The sequence below is a fragment of the Epinephelus fuscoguttatus genome, linkage group LG3, assembly GCF_011397635.1.
Source record: "Epinephelus fuscoguttatus linkage group LG3, E.fuscoguttatus.final_Chr_v1".
NCBI classification, from domain to species: Eukaryota; Metazoa; Chordata; class Actinopteri; order Perciformes; family Serranidae; genus Epinephelus; species Epinephelus fuscoguttatus.
In genome coordinates, this window is record NC_064754.1 from 6,140,066 (window position 1) to 6,157,840 (window position 17,775).

Below are 17,775 nucleotides of genomic sequence, written 5' to 3' on the forward strand. Positions count from 1 at the left end.
TCTGTCTTTCTCTCCCTTTCTCTCTAAACTTTTCTGCCTTCGTTCTCAAATTGCACAATAAGTGCACAGTGGAGATGAATGTAACCCTCCTCTTCTTCTTCTGCCCTTTGAAAGAAGTTTCTGTGGGCGTGCATGTGAGGAAGGTGTCTTGCACCTCTTTTTCTCAGTGTAAATGAATGCTCTCTCCTCTTCTCCCTTTCCTTTTTCTTCTTCTCTATCATCTTTTTCTTTCTCTCTTTCCTTCTCTCTCTCTGTATTCTGTGTGTTCCCTCACCTAACCTCCCCTCCTTGTATTTTTCTTGCAGCGGGCGCATACATTATAAGGATATGTACAGTTTATTGAGAGTTATCTCCCCTCCCCTGGGCCTTGGCAAGAAATGCCCACATAGGGTGGCCTGCAAGGTTTGGACCAAACCCCTAAAGCACAAACTTAAATGCAACCTGCTCGCCTTTAAGAGACTGGAATGAATGTCGCTCTTTATCACTTTTAAAACAAATTCTTTCCAACTTCAGCATTTTCTTTCATTTGGTTTGGTTTTTCTGTTTGGGTTTGCATTATTCAGTTGTTTTAATCTCATTTCACCATTGAATCATTTCTTTTTTGGAGGGGGGTTCTGTTGTATATGCATTCTGACGTGACAATGAGAATGTTTGGGACAATGCAGAAATGCACACACACACTCTTGTACACACTCACACACACATACATCGATAGCGGTGTGTGAAGCATGAGGTGGTGCACTGCACTTGCTATTGTCTTCTGACTGAACGCTGGGAAAATGACACTGATGTGTTCACCTTTTACTTGAGTATGATATCAACACTAGAGTCTAGACTCCAGTCAGCCATTGTGTTTTATTTCTGCTTGCTGTCTAATTTTTGCCTGGGCAGAAAATGGTCGAGCAATGTGCATTGTTCTTGTTTGAGTTGGGGTTCGGGTGAGGGAGGCGGGGTTACATTAGTACAGAGACTTATGCAGAGAGGGCTTGGTCTGAATACTGTCACCACCATGCTAACCTTGATAGCTGTCAGCTAGGCCAGTGTTTTCCAGCCATGTGTCATCAAGGCTCAGGAGTCTGTGGGTTTTGTTTATAGTCACTCTCGTAGATAATTCAACAAATTAAAGGTATACTGTGCAGGAATTGTTGGTTACTGTTTAACAATATCGCCGGCGAAAGTGAAAGTGAAAACCAAGCCCAGATAGCCGTTTTGTTTCATATTACATGTGTTTTTTTTCAGGGCTGTGCTTGTAGTTTCTCCTTTGATGGGTGTTCTTTGCAGTCTGGCACCTGGTCACCACCTTTTTATAAAGTCCTTAACTCACCTACGCGCTGTGCCCAGGAACATCCCAAACACAATAAAATAAGACAAAAACTACTAATTACCACTTTGGAGTTATATGCCTCTGCCAACAAGTCAATTTACAGTTTACATCCATGTCTGTCCAGACTCAACAGTAGACAATGTTTCTGTATAATCACTGATTCAAGTTGGAGACCCAAGATTAGTGTCACCAATTCAGTATCTCACCAAATGTCTTCCCTTCTGTTCCTGAGTTACGGCATTGAATAATGGCCAGAAAACATTATGATGTCACAGTGAAGTTGACCTTTAACCTTTTGGATATAAAATGTCGTCATGATAAGTGTGTAAGTTCTTAAATTATGGCCAAACACATGTTTTGTGAGGTCACATTGATGTTAACCTTTGACCTCCAAAGTCTAATCAATTTATCATTAAGCTCAAGTGGGCATTTGTGTCCACTTTTAAGAAATTCCCTTAAAAGAAAAAGGGGATAGCATGTTTACAAGAATGAGACATACAAGGTCACAGTGACCTTGACCATCAACCTTGACCACCAAAATCGAATCAGTTCATTGTTGAGTCCAAGTGGACGTTTGTGCCAAATTTAAAAAATTCCCTTAACCTGTTCTTGACATATTGTGTATAAGGGAATGATATGGATGCAAGGTCACAGTGACCTTTACCACCAAAATCTAATCAGTTCATTGTTGAGAGAACATTTGTGCCAGATATTAAAAGTCTTAAGAAATTCCCTCAAGACGGATTTGGGATAGCATATTTACAAGAATGAGACAGACAAGGTCACAGTGACCTTGACCGTCAACCTTGACCACCAAAATTGAATCAGTTCATCTTCGTCGTCCAACTGGATGTTTGTGCCAAATTTAAAAAAATCCCTTAACCCGTTCTTGAGATTTTGTGTACAAGGGAATGAAACAAACAGACAGACAACCTGAAACATGATGCCCCTGGCCACAGCCGTCACTGGTGCAGAGACATAATAAGAAAGTACAGGCAGAGGTCAAAGTCTCTGCAGATAAATACACCCCAACACACCTCTCATGGGTCAAAAGTTACGATTGAAAGGGATTTATTTTGTATTAATCCATCCATTGTTTTTCTTTTTAGGAAAATCCTGCATAGTATACCTTTAAAGCAGCTGATATCAGCTGCTGTTTTGGTTAGTTGGAATACAGAACTACAGATCTCTGTGCCTCCATGACGTGTTTGTGAACCACTGTGCGTAAGCAGCCTTTACTATTTAAGTTTAAATTTTAAAGCCAGTAAGTGTACTGAATGTCAGAGTTCTAAAATCCTACACATAGTGGCTTTAAAGGTTCAAAAATCAAAATGAATGTAAGGCCTGTTACACACTCCTCAGGAAGAATGCACACAACAGTGCAAAGAGCAATGCACGGGGTGTTCATTGCATAATGAAATAGTTTAAAATTTGCAAAAACTTGCAGCACTATCAAACTACTAAAACAAGCGACTAACAGTGAAGAAGTTATTCTCTTGCATCCTCAACCTACATTGATCTGCGGTACTGTATCTTTGCAGAGTATTCTTTTGTGTAAAATAAAACCATCTACTCCGTTTCTCTGGCCGTTTTTCGGTACATACCACAGTCCCAGATCCCATCGACATTACTTTCCCTACGCGCATTTGTTATGTAAGCAGAGATCTTGTGTATCCCACATGCTTGTGTTGGCACACCTTGAATGGAGACTGTAACAGGCCTCATGGTAACAGTTTACATTCACTGCTACCTGAAATACTATAAAGGTATGGCCAAACCTGCTCTGTTTGTGGCTCTGGTGTATGGGGAAAGAAGGAAAGGGGCAGGGTGTGTGTGTGTGGTTTGGGGCAGGGACTCTGGACATCAAAAGGTCTTGTGTCCACCAGGTACCTCTTAACTTCCAGTGTCGACAGATGCTTGTGGGAAGAACTGTTGGTCATGACATCTGTGTTTGCTGACTGTCGGGATCTTTTTAAGGTGCTGCAGTGTTTGGCTTTGACGTAAGAAATGATTAAAGGGTCAGTTCACCCAAATCATGATCAACAATATATTTCACATCTTAGCCCCTGTGATATCAAGCCATGCAAATGGTTTCAGTTGCATATGCTGATGTTCTGAGACACTCTGTACTGCAGGAGGCCATTTAGAGGCCCTAGTCAATGGTTCAGCTGAGCTCAGATGCTTTGTTGATTTTATTATTTATTAACAAATATCATTCCAGAAAATACAAAAAATCATATGGAAATGAAAAATGAAAATATGCACCTATGCACCAAATAAATGAAATGTTTAAACATGTTGTCAACAAAATTGTGCTTCAAACGTCATTGGCCTGAAGCCTTTTTTGCCAAATTTTGCTAAACCTCAAAAGCGGTGGCAACCTAGGTAGGCTATCTATGGATTCTGAATTCAAGAAAGTAGAGTTTTAGAGGAGAATAGAGAATTTAAAAGTGTGTGGACAGCTTCATTTGCTTTTACCGCCAGCTCTGCAAAGTTAAAGTTCCAAATAATAAGTTGCCCACTGCAGAATGGCCACCTAGTGGTAAAACATATTCATAAACGCTCATTTAGACGCGCTAGTAACAGCTAATTTAGACTGTGTTACCTCCATTATAAGGCTAAAATATGTTTTGTGACTCCAGACAGATTTTGTTTTTATCATTTTTGGTCAGAAATGGCTTTTTTGTTAGTAAAGGTTGCTGACCCCTGACCTGCATCAACCAAAGTAGCAGATGCGCTTGGACACTTGAAGACGTACCACGATTCAAGTAGGACCCTGCTGAACTTTAGTCCTGAAAGTGGAGACAGAATTCTCAGAGTCGTCTCAAACACACGGCACATGAAACCGAAACTATCTGCATAGCTGGACGCCACAAGAGGTAAGTGACGAAACATTCGGTGATGAGGGTGAACCGACCTTCTAATAGCCAAGACCTAGCTGTTAACACTGTCATCACCGCGGAGGGCTCCCATGAACATCTGAAGGCGCAGCTGTGAGCAGAGGTTCCCGGTGGACGCGCAGCCTCAGTAACAGACTGCATTGACTTGTCATTGTGACTCACTCCGATCTCTGCAGCGGTGCTTTTCCTTGCCTGCTAGAAGCCCCGCTGCCAGTTCTATCCGAGCGGCGAAAGAGGGCAAAGACCAAAAAAAAGTTCCCAAATCCCCTTTTCACCTCGCATAGAACGGTTTCTCAACAACTAACTAAACTAAATAACACCTCCTCTTCCTCTTCCTCCTCCAATCCCCCCCTCCTTCTCCAGCCTTTCTCCCTCCCTCCCTCTCTCTCCTCTCCCCTACTTTATGATAAACCAGACTAGAAGCCACGTAACACACTCCCTCGTTCTCGCTCTTTCTCTTTCTTTCTCTCTTCTCTCACCACAGCAACCACATATCCACAGCGATCAAACAATAACCTCTGTGTATTTGTTTCCCCCCCTCTTCCTTTCCTTTGTCGGTTTCTTTCTTTTTTCTCCTCATGTCTCCTCCTCCAAACACACCTGTGTGTGTCCGCGTCCTCCCCCCATCATCCTCCCTCTCCCTACCCCTCATCATTTTCCTTTTTTTCGTTTTTACGTCGTCCGTCTTTGTTTGTTCTGTCTGTCGTGTGTGTGTGTGTATGTGTTGGTGTGCGGGTGAATGCATGTGGTGTGTGTGTGTGTGTGTGTGTGTGTTTGTGGCCACTCCAGCGGCCGGATCAGTTACACAGACATGTATCAGATGCTAAGACACATGTGTCCGCCGCTAGGCCTCGGGAAGAGGTGTCCCGCCCGGGTCGCCTATAAGGTAGACTCGCCCCCCACCTTACCCCTCCACCCCCCTCAACCACCACCCCACCTCTTTCTCTCCTTCCCTTCTCCCACCATTCTTTTCTTCCCTCCTTTACCCCTCCCATCTCCGTCCTTAAACCTCCCCTTCGAAACCTCCCCATCGCTGGGGAGGAGATCCCCCACCTCTCTCATCTGTTGAAACCTCCCCCGTCCCTTTCTGACCTTCTCCTCCTCTCCCCCTCTCCTCCACCTCCCTCCTTCCCTACCTCCTCCCAGCGGTGTTCTCCTCATTGTCTGTTAGTGGTGGTTGTGGTGGTGGTGAGCGCTGTCCTCTCTTCTCTCTCTCCGACCGCGGGGATGGAGGGATGGGCTTTTGTCGTGCAGTGAAGTGAAGTGATAGTGGAGTGGTAGTCAATCCTCTTTCTTTTATTTCCTCCCGTCAGGCCGCAGGAGTAAGGGAACGGAGGAGGCTTTGCCAGTCCTTCTGCAACCTGCACGGACGCATGCACACACCAAAATCCTGCCAGAAAATCATAGAAAGAGCACAGATCTGAGAAAGACTTCCTTTTTCCATCACAAATTAAGGAACTTTAAAAAGAAAGAAAACTCCTGTTGATAGTTTTAAATTGATTTTTGCATATTTTACCATACTGAATCTTGCAGAATACATAAGTGAAATATTATGTAAGCTTGTACAGTATGCCTGTCACAACAGGCTGTTTTGTTCAACCATTGTTGAGACTTAAGGCAAAAAAATGCATAAATACATTTTTCAATCACTTTTTCTCATCATGTGTTACAGCTATTATTGTTTGCAGTACATTTAAATTAATTTAATTTTAATGCTAATATTACTGGTGAGCATATATATGGAAATATGTACACGTTGTATTTTTTCACAATTAGAAACATAATTTGTTCATGTGAAAATCTTTAGTGTAGAATCCAACAAACAGCCATATAAGGTGCAACTATTTGCTTACGATGCGGGTACAGAAGGACCGGCAAGGGTGTCTGTCTTCAGTTCTCTGCGTCTCTTATTCCTGTGGATGGCACAATAGTGCACACACAAACATGCCCACGTTACTGTGCCACACACATAAACACTGTGCACATACAAATAATAATAATGCATAATAAAATGAGTAGGAAAAGTTCTGGCCCTTCTAGTTTTTTTTTTATCTTTTTTTCAAGATGATTTTTTTCTTGACACCCAAAGGAAACATCTTTGGCTTCTCTTTGTGCCTCAGGCCTCAGACCACCAGGGTAAAGATTTGGGTCGCGCATTTCAGCATCTGCTGCCTCGCTGTCTTGTTGTCCACTCTTTCTCTCCACTTCAGTAGAGCCCTACTCTGTCTATTTTCTCTTTCACTCTCTTTCTTATTGACATCCAGATTCGTCAAAAAAGTGTTGAAAAGATGAAGTGGTGCCTCAGCAAAGAGGCCCTTATTTTTCTGATCGTTTGTGGCGCAAAGAAGCTCAGAAAAGTAGCACCACCAAGGCAAATATCCTGTCATTATCAGTTAACAGTGATGTGTGTGTATCAGCTGTAAAGCTAATCTACCTATATGCTAGCGCAATGGTTCCAAAAAACATTTTTACACTGTGTAGCAGCTCAGAAAATATTACTAATCCAAGTACCACTAATATTACTGATGTTACAATACAAGGGCCAAGGCCCACCCCATTCAGCTTTGGACAGCTTAAGCAGGAGGCAGGTTTATTCCCTAATCGTAAAATTGTTTATTGTTGAGTCCTTTCTACAATGTAGCCACAGCCACGTGTTTTAAACTCTTCCACACGACTTTCATACGTCATCAGGTGCTGTTGAGACTTCACTGGCGCTGCTTAAGTAGCTACTAGCACTTGCACTTGCTTGATTGTCGTCTACTTCCTTTTCACCATGGCTGTTCGAAATATTCTCCCCCTGTTCCACACTTGTCTTCCTCATAGCTCCCATTTGGAGCCATGATTGCAGTGTTTTTTAACCATTTATTTTACCAACACTTTCTATCTTGCTATTACACCTTAGCACATAAGTGTTCATGGACATGTGTGCGCCACGTTCATGAACAAGACTACGCAGCATATATCGAAACAAAAAATGTGACAGGAAAGGCTAAACTTACTTTTATATTTCAAGGATCTCATAATTTAAAGGTCCAGGATGTAAGATTTAGGGGGATTTAGTGGCAGATAGTGGTGAAGATTGCAGATTGCAACCAGCTGAAAATTTTCATAGTTAAAATTCCTTCAGTGTTCATTGTTCAGGAGGTTTTAACCAGGAGCCAAATTTTCCACAGAGGTCTCTATTTTCATTAGAAATTTTGTTTATATATACATAATATATATATAAATTTAAATTAATTAGTTTATATTAAAAAAATCAGAGATTCCTCCATGTACCACTAGAGGGAGCTTGCGTACCACCAGTGGTGCTCATACCATAGTTTGGAAACCAGTGTGCTAACATATTTGCATCCATACTTGAGAATTGTAAACATAGCATCCATAAAATTCCATAAAGTAAAATGAACTTTTAACTACATTAACTATTCTTCACTGTTCTGTGAACAGGATGGCTTTGATTAAATATCGCAAACTCTCCATTGTGCTGAACTTTTTATTAAATCTGGCTGTCAGTACCCCATTAACTGTCTCTTTCTAGCTTTTCTCACTTTTGTCTTTTACTTTCTTCTTTCTCTCTCCCTGTCCTTTCTTCTCATTCTTGTTTCTTCTCGTTTTTCCTACCTGTCAATTTTCTCTCTTTCTGTCCTTCTGTCCTTCTTCCTCTACGTCCACACGTCTGTCAGCAAACGGCATCCATCTTCATTCCTTCATAGCATCTCTCTGTCCATTCAAGCCCACTCTGTCTCTACCTTACCTGTCCTTTCTGTTCTCCTTCTTTCTCTCAGAATGTCAACCTGTATCTGCAGTGGTCCCCATCACATACTTCAGCCATCAAAGCCTTCCAGTATTCATTGATACAATCTCACAGAAAAAAAAAAAGTCCATTAAAGGACATTTTGAGATCAGAAAGTCCTCGATGTTTCTTGTTAGATCGGAGATGGGAAAGTTAGACATCTTGAACCTTTTGACACTGATCTCTTAATGCTTAGGGAAAGTTCTTGATCTTCCCTTTACTGGACACTAGGCCAACAGTTCTGATATCTGTGTATCGCTACTGACCTCTTCTCAGAAAACTTATGTCAGTGTTGTTTTTAGTCCTCGTCTTTATCTCTTGTCTTGTTCTGTAATTTTCAGCCTCTCTCTTCTTTCCTTTCTATCTACACACACACACTCCTCTCTGTTATTTCCAATTGACCCACGTTCTCTTGATTCCTCTTTGACTCTTTCAGTGTTTTCACGGTCCTCCTCTCCCTCCTCATTCTCGCCCTTCCCTTTTTATCTGTAACTACATCTCATGACCAAGCTTAGAGCCGCCGAGTTTAACTCAACTAACTGCTGTCCCTACCATGTGTCCCCTTTGATAGACCCCGTCCCCTTACCCTACTACTATAAAGTCTGGTTGGTCCAAAACAAAAACAGAAAGAACGTCGATCATCTCTTTTTGATCTTCTCTATGATTTTTTCTTCTTTCAGGGAATGCCACAACTCTAATCCTCTCTAACTCTGACACCCCCTTAAGACACTGCACCCGTTTGGCATTGAGAGAGATCTTGACTTTATATGAAATCATCGCTGTCAATTTGATTGATTAAGGAACCCATGAATGCAAAATTGTAGAGAGCATTATAAAATAAGAAATGGATCTGTCAATCTGTAGGATCAATCCAGTTGGATTGAGGATACTCTCTTTGTGCGGATGCACGGCTACTTGTATTGTGAAAGTGGGTTTTGAGGGCAGTCAGGGGGAGGTAGTGGGCTGGGTAGGTGGGAAGAGTTGGGGCTTAGATAATGGGAGTGAAGTAAAGGCATGTTGCATGCTTTGTGTGTCCGGGTTTGTGGGATTTTTCTAGGGGGGTGTTGTGTTGCATGCAATCCTCGCACTCTCTGTCGCATGGCTATGGGCGACATTGAGCCTGTCTTGCCTGCTGCCTGCCGAGCGCTGTGGATGTTGGCCGATGCCCTCCGCCTGCCGCACACTTGGCTTTGGGCATGCCTGACAATCGCACACACTCAGGAACACACGAGCATGTACACAACCCCACCGCCATCGTACTACTGTGCTTGCCATCGTGAGTGCCCAACGCTCATGTTCGTAGGTAAATCCAATGGATGCCAACTGGTTGGGATAGGAACGGCAAGCGGCCCTAGCTGGCCCAGCTTGTTTCGTTCTATCTGCAGGTTTCTCCATTGGTTTTACCTGGTACAATATAGACTTGTTAAGACAGGGAACCTCCTTACAGGTGGGGGGAGCTCTATAGCAGACACCTCAGTTAAATAAAACTAAAGCAGTCTCCTGAAAAATAGCAGAATTACACCAGTGATACTGTTATTGTTCTCCAGTCAGCCTATTTTGTCTTCAAAGGACTCCAATTAAGCGCCCTTAATTGCAGTCTGTGAAAATAATTGTGTGTAAGTGGGTGGGGAGGGATGCTGGGGTTGGAGGGGGGGTGTGGGGTTGGTGTATGTGTACTGTTTCATATATATCTACATGTGTGTAACAACAGAGATGTGTAAATGCGCCAGTGCATTCACACATTTAGGGAACATGGGCACAGGTTGGGTCGGAGGCCATTTTGGCTCCGATTGTTCTTCCTTGTGGTTCTCGGCTCTCACAGTTGCTTAGCAGCAGATGGCCCTCATTGGATAGCTGTGCTGTTTCGTAGAGTATCACTGGAAACACAGGAGACGCAGAGACTCGCCTATTCAAGTTTCTTTCCTCAAGCAAATGCTCTTGCACTTGCGAATGCATGCGATAATAAAACGAACAAAACTGTGCAGCAGACTTAACACGTGAATGCTCAACAGTAAGTATAGCACACATTAGTTATCAGAGGACTTCTAAAACTCAAGTGCCTCAAGTTGGCTTAAAAGCTCACATTAATCAGATCTGAAAGAATTACAGTGACACATAGTCAACATTGCTTTAGCCCCTAATGTGTCTCAGGGACCATCGAATAAAACGTGGACGAATCCTGTCCAGCTTTAATTGGCTGTTGTCTATGGAGCTCTCTCAACCCCGACCCCAACCCCTCACCCCCTCCCCTTCCTGGAGGTTCAGGCACATCACTCTTTAGCAAGGACACGTCCCTTTCTCATCCTCTCATCCTGACTGGCTCTCCACAGAGGCTGCTGCGCATGGATCTGCCGGTTGCTGATGACAACACGGTGCATTTTAACTCCACTCTCATGGCTCTGATCAGGACAGCACTGGATATAAAGATTGCCAAGGGTACGGCCCTAAAGTGCTATAATCCCTTTACTCTATCTGGTCATCTCAGTTACTCTCTTGTCTGACATTTTTGGGTACTACTGGCTAATTAACGGTTATGACTTTTCACCTCTATGTTTCTGTCTGCTTCTCTCAATGACTGTACATAAAGATGGACAATGTGTCTCCACTTCTTCCCACTGCAAAAGTAAAGCCAAAATATTCAGGCTAAAGCTGCTGCCATCTTGCACCTGTGATATCATTTGGAGCCAGAGTCTGGGAGGTAGCGATCTAAGCACTGTCAAGTTCCCGCCGTCCAACACCGGTTAGCATACACGACTGTCAATCATGATGTCAAACCCCCTTTTTATGGCACCAAATAACTAATTAAAACCAAACTTATCAGGAAAATAAACACTTGAACATATAACAGCATGATAGAACTACCTAAAATGACACAAACCATCTTTAGGAAAAATGTACTTGGTGTTAACTTCGATTTTTTTTTAGTTTGGCCCATGTTCCATCCACTAACTTGTAGGGGGTGGAATTATGACCTATTCTGCAGCCAGCCACCAGGAGGCAATCGAGATGTTTTGGCTTCACTTTTGGGGAGCTCTCATGTCGTCCATCTTTACTGTACAGTCTATGGTTTCTCTTCAACAAGAATGCTTCAGATTATTTTAGTTAATATAACCAAACTCTGCCAATTCTGACACTAACGAATAACCTTTTTGTTTTGGGTGAATGTGTGCACGCATGAATGGCTAAATATATTTCTTTTGGGATTTTGTGCCATCGTGCCTTTCTTTTGGTCTGTACCTTCTTTGCCCTGTGTTAATGTGTGTGGCGTGTTTGTATATGTATGAATGAATGCATGCATGCTGTCTGTGTGTGCAAATGTTTGATGCGCGTGTGTGTGGGCACTGGTTTGCGGGGCCACTCAGGCGGTGCAGACAAGCACCAGATGGATGCAGAGCTGAGAAAAGAGATGATGGCCATTTGGCCAAACTTATCACAGAAGACGCTGGACCTGCTGGTTACACCGCACAAGGGTAAGTTACAGAAAAAAGCGCATAGTGGTATGTATATGTGTCTACAATCACCAACTCACCAAGAGGACAGCTTCTACCAGCCAGTGTCATTCACTGCTTTGCATCTCCTGATCAGGATACTACAGCATAAACACATAATGTACATACATACACACATACATATAGCAGTATACAGTCTGTACATCCAAACATCCTACCAATACCGTGATCCAGAGCAGGGATGAAACAATATACGATTCTGTCGTGGATCGCAATAAAAAGCCCTCACAAAAAGTTGCTTGTGGTGACTTTTAATTTCTGCGATGTCGCTCACAACATGGTTCGAGTTCAGGCTCTCCACCATACAGTACCATACACGTTCTATAGCCACATCAGCACATATGTGTACACAGACACATAGATCACATCAGAGTGGACACAGTAGCACATACACCCACACTGATCTTTCCACCCACTCACAGTCCTGGTATCAGGGGGTGCCTGCTATAGAAGATCCTCTATAGAAGTCTTTTCACTACAGGAAAAGTTAACCAGCAAATAAACCAGTAAAATAGGCTAATAAGATTATATGAAATGATTGTGATGAAGAAACTAGCATAATGATGCATGTTTAGCAAAAGCATCAAGTTGTTTGGCTAAATGCATGGCAGTTAATAAGGTGTACTACACACATAAGTATGAGATATGTGTGGTCATATGATAATATAAATTTAATGCTGCAAGACTTGTAGCCATGCCACTTTGAAAAGGGCACCACTCATTCAGTAAAAAAATGTACATAAAGTTATTTGACGACCAAAACAAAGCTCAATATTTTTCTGATTTTAAATGTTTACGTGTTCCATCCAAACTCTGGGGATACATGTCCGGAGTTTTTAGAAAAAAATTGAGCTCCTGTTTTCCCAGGGATCATTTGACTGAGGTGTCATGTTTCTTAGTGAGGTGGCTACCTGGTCCTCAGCCTTAATATTAATATTAAGATTAAAGATTAAATACACTCAAGTTTGGATAAAGTTGGATGATACATAGATGATCATGAAGTATTAAGGGAATGTTCAATTTTATAGGTACAGCATCTGCCTGTGAAAAGACTATTGGCTTTTTGTGTTAATGGTTGTACAGTGTTGTAATATTGTATTTGTCTGTTGTGCACCAGCAAGTGAGCTCAGCTCTGTTTCAGTGGAGGTGTGGTTGCTACCGTTCCTTCAAGACAACAAAAGAGCATATTAGCTTCTGATACAATTAGTATTTTACCAAGTGATATTTGTCCCTTTATATTGTGCAGTTCTAATGCCTCATTTCACCCCCCAAATTTGGCCATTTCCATATTTTCTTGGAGGTAAATCATAAATCTGCCTGCTGCACTTAAAGCGCTTAGAAACACATCATCAGCAAAAAACAGACCTTTTCCTTTATCTTGCCTTATTATACATATATTTTTGCATAATATCATTAGCTTATTAAACTAGATTGTTTGCCACATGAGCTTTTTAGATTAGTTTAACTTCATTCACAAAGTTCATCAATGCATTAAATTAGCTTAAACCCTGTGTTGGGAAAATATATTAGCCTGTGAGAATGTGGTTTTGTGACCCAAAGGGTACACACAAGCATGCAAGTAAGCATGTTTGCATGCAAATTATAATAAGACCTAAAGTAAAGACTTAAAAGCCCATGTTTGTCCCTCTCTGTGAGTGGGGAAGAGGATGCGACATTAGACAATAACAGTTCACTTTGCTTTTTACTCCGGACAAAAGTCTCGCCCCCTTTAGTTACTGCTGCTAGGTTGGACAAGCTTGACAAAAAGAAATATAAAAAAGGACTAAAGTATGCAATGAAAGGATATGTTGATGATGGGATGCTAGACATCATGTATATGCAAATAAATACCACAAAAAGTTTGGGAGCGGCACGTAGCTTTACGGAGATATTATGAACAAAAGAACATTAACCTTGTCCTTTTCTAGCTAACGATAATTCATGAAATCTTCAAAATATGTCAGTGACCAACCTATCTGTCCTTTTCTAAATGTCTTTAACATTACCACAGAAAAACGTAGGAAGCAATCCTGGCTGACACTGGTTATCTGACAGTAAGCTAACTCCTCTTGATGTCGCTTAAAATTAGCTAGCTAGTTAGTAAGCTTTTGGCTAACAACAGCTAACTGAAGATGTGACTACATACAATGTTATATGTCCATGGAGATTGTGGATCCAGTGTAATGTGACTTTGCATTGTAATGTCAACGTTGGACCTAGGTGTTCTTAGTGATGGTGTTGATGTTCAGCTGATGGTCTACTGCACAGCCTAATCCACTCGTTACAACGGACATGATTTGTTTTCGGTTATGGGAACCGTAACCATCTTCAAAATTTGTTTTTCTTGTCAGCATAGACGAGCCAAGCGCATAGCATATCAAAACCAGAAAAAGGACAGCTGACCAAGGTTCTGCCAGATACCAAGCTTGCTCAATTATTGGAGCATAGACTGAAACGGGGCAAAACTAAGGAAGGGTCAATTATTGGTCACCACTGACCAAATATTTGCTGAATTTACCTCCAACAACTGAAGATTGACGCTCCTAAACCTACCAAATTTGGGAACAGAACATTTTTATTTGAAGTCTTAATTTTTAAGCTCAGGTCTACATGGATTGACATGGAACAGAATTGTCCCAACTGCTGGTGTATTCTGCATGTTATTGTGAACTTCTCTGTGTCAGTGATTTGGTTGCAATCTGTGTGTCTCGTCCCCCACTCCCATCCCCCCCCCACGGCTCAGGGTCCCATCTCACTCAGGTCTAATCTCGCAGGGTAACTTGTCATTTTTTCAGCAGCCACAGACTTGACGGTGGGCAAAATCTACGCAGCCATGATGATCATGGAATACTACCGGCAGAGCAAGACGAAAAAGCTGCAGGCCCTGCGAGAGGAACAGGTAGACTCCACCCCAGAGAAATTCCCCGAACGCAAAAGAATTCTGTTTCCTTTTTCTCTTCCACCTCCCACTGGCTCTCTTTTTTTGATGCCGCTTCTACTCGCCCTTGGATTTAATTTTGCCTTTCTTCTACCGAATATGGATTTAAAAGCATAAGAACCATGTCTTATACATTTAAATCCTATATAAGCTCCCAGCTACACTTCCAAACAAACCCCTCTTCCCCAGGTTTTCTTTTCATCACCTGTTTACCCAAACCTGACCTCCCTCTCAGCCTGTGCTGTACCCTTTATTAGCATGCTTCCTGGAAATATGCGTCCTTTTTCTAGCACCTTGTAGCTCCCTCGGCCAGCCTTGTTCCTTTTACCGTGCTTGCTAACAGAGCTACCAAGCTGTTTTACGTTCTCTCGCTATGAAGCAACTTTTCCCTTTCCCACTGCCCCCCCCCCCCCCCCCCCCCCTTTCACCACAGCCTGTTTGAACATGGTGAGGAAGATTACAAGGGTTCACCAATTCATAACAAATGGTCTTTGCTGTTGGTTAATGTTCTGAGCAATGATGATGATGATGATACCACATGGCCTTACCTTTTGTACCCTGTCAGTGCTCTTCCCCTCTTGTCGATGAATGCCTTTGAGATGCACTCGCTCCCGCTGTCTCTGTATTATTAGTCCACACTGCGGATGTGTGGAAACATCTCTCCACTCATGTAATACATTCTGTTCCCTCAAGCAAGTCATCCAGTTGTTACAGCAGTTGATCATAAATTTGACATGGTACAACAAAGTCATGGAGTGTGGTCAGCCTGCTCTATATCGCCTGAGACACAGCCTCTATCTTCAAATGGGATTTCCATTTTGCAGAACAAAGGAGTGCATTGGTGGATGGAGAGTATGTTAGTGTTTTTTTCCTTTCGAACAGTGCAAATACAATATGTATTGGTATGTTCCTGAATGCAGCCATCCCATTGGACTGAATGGACAGGTCCACACAGGCTCTCTCAACATCAGCAGTACACAAGGACTTTAACCAGTCAGTGTGTCTGTCAGTGTGTCCCGCCATCTCTACAGTATCTCACTTCATGCTCTGTCTCTCCTTTCACTGTGGTCTTTGTTTCTTTATTGGCGTATTGTTTTAAAGGAAGAATCCACCTAAAAATAACAGTTATAAAAGTTTTGCTGTTTCATGATCTGTTATTCTTTTTTTTCTACGACTAACACAAATCATAGTCAGTGTCTTGTCAAGTTGAGATATTACAGCACAACTACAGTGGAGTTCAATAGCAGGATATTTCTTGGTTAACGCAAATATGAGATGTCGTTTCCCCTGAGGATTAAATATCATCGGTAGCTTTAATCATGCAGAGAAAATCCTTATTACAATAGACGAAGATCCAAAGTACCCTCATAAGACCAGAACACAATGGAGCAATAACTATGACACAGCGAAGTATGACATAACAATAAACATAATTAAAATAGATTTTAAAAAAAGAAATGATTTAATTGTGCTGCCTACTTTCTTTGGGGCAGAAGTACAAATATCAAGGAATAATGACCATCTGCTTTTCAACAAAATCAGGCAGGCAAAACACTTGCATCTGAAATGCTCCACGTGTGGCATGATGCCACGTGGTGGACGGAACAAGAACGGGTGCAGCTGCGCCCAGTGGAATTGTCCCATCTGGCTCCCTTACAATCGAGATGCCGGTGAAGATAATAAAAGCAACTGACATATTCATTTCGTATTTTATTTTTTCCACGTTAGTTTTGGCAATGGAAATTGTGGTATGAATTTTTTCATATTTCCATCTTCCAACTGAAGGAAAGGATTGCTTTGGTGGTCTCATGTAACAGTGTAAGGAAACCAGCAGGTGGATTTTTTCTTGAACTCCACTGTCTCGTTCTTGTCTCTCCACCTCCCTCTGTGTATTACTCCAGCCTCGTCTCAACTGTCCTTTTCAGTGTTTGTTGATCTGTTGTTGTGTCTCAGATATATTGTCTGCTGTCTGTCATCCTCTTGCCTTTCTTCGCTCTGTTTTGGAGTCTGTTGTCCCTCATTCCTTGTCTTCCATGTCGTATCTGTCCTTCTGATGCTCTCCCTTTATCCTTCCAGGAAGAGATGAGACCTTGACTTATCAAGCTCTCCCTACTTGGTCAATCCACGTTGATTGTCCACTCTAACCAAGACCCATTCTCTCCAGTCTGTGTGTTCATGAATCTGTCTGTTTGCCTGTCTGTCTGCCGTGATGGTTGGTGGGATGTTGAGTGGAGGTTCCTGTAACCAGTGGCTCCGTATGTAATCAGTCAGTCCCGGGACCATTCATTGATACATATATGCCACTGCTGAGACATACTCCATTGAAGCCGATATCTGTGTTAAGTGTTTGCTGTTCATGTTTTTCACTATAATCCATCTAAATGTTTGTACCATGGATTTTCTCAATAGAGCTAGCCAGTGCCAAACCAGACCGTCTGGAGACGAACGTGAGCCATTTACCCCTGTGACACAGACGGTGACCACTGGACAGGTTTAGACCAAAGAAAGCAGAACTTTTAAAGCTGTGGTTTTCCGATAATGTCCCACATTGGCAGCCATATTGGATAACTAAATGTCTAAACAAACAAGTTTAAGACCTCAACAGAAATTAAGTGAATTTTTGAGCACTTTTGAAAAGGAATTGATATTTCATACACTCATACCAGCCACCAAATTGTTTTTGTGCAAAGCTAATTTTAGCTAGCTAACCGAAGTGGGCCATAACTTGCAAAAACATCCGTTGACAAACGCTCAAACAAGTTGTCAAAGTCTCATTTATCCAGTAGTATGCTCAGCACTTCCCAAACACATGCATTTACGGTAAAAGCCTTACAATATAAAACACTTCAGACTACGAGTAGCGCACCCTTTGCATGCATGAGCACGCATGTGCGTATTAGCCTCGCTTGAGCAGGGTTCAAAAGCACATTCGTTAAAATGCATGCTACTTTGTTGTCCACGAGACTTGTAAACATCACTGCCCTCATGCTTCCATGCGTCCATTATATTGGCATAGATATGGCCAGATGGCACTAGAGGGCAGAGTCAAAGGTTTTTAAACAACAACTGAGGTGCCAGAGGAGGAGGTTGTATTATTGTACCTTTAAACAGAGGCAGCGTTGTAGACGGTTTTGGTCTGTGCGGCCATTTTTACATTACATGCCGACATGTGACCGGAGAATTCTTTTCACTGTATTCCCTATATGTTAGTAGATATTATTATATATTACAGATAAGTTCCATTCCTCCATTATTTAAATGTCTTCATCATCTCCTATGGTCATATGTAGTTTGAAAGTACGTTGCGCTGC

The 17,775-nt window shown here is 42.2% G+C and overlaps 1 protein-coding gene across 1 annotated transcript in view; it reads left to right on the plus strand.

Moving 5' to 3' along the window:
- The window catches only part of cacna1ab (calcium channel, voltage-dependent, P/Q type, alpha 1A subunit, b), a 289,319-nt gene that overhangs the window by 245,705 nt on the left and 25,839 nt on the right, over positions 1-17,775 (plus strand). The window contains exons 40-43 of the mRNA XM_049571566.1: positions 306-402; positions 10,348-10,453; positions 11,380-11,487; positions 14,322-14,425. Coding sequence (XP_049427523.1) covers positions 306-402; positions 10,348-10,453; positions 11,380-11,487; positions 14,322-14,425 — 415 coding nt within the window. The remainder of the gene's footprint in view (positions 1-305; positions 403-10,347; positions 10,454-11,379; positions 11,488-14,321; positions 14,426-17,775) is intronic.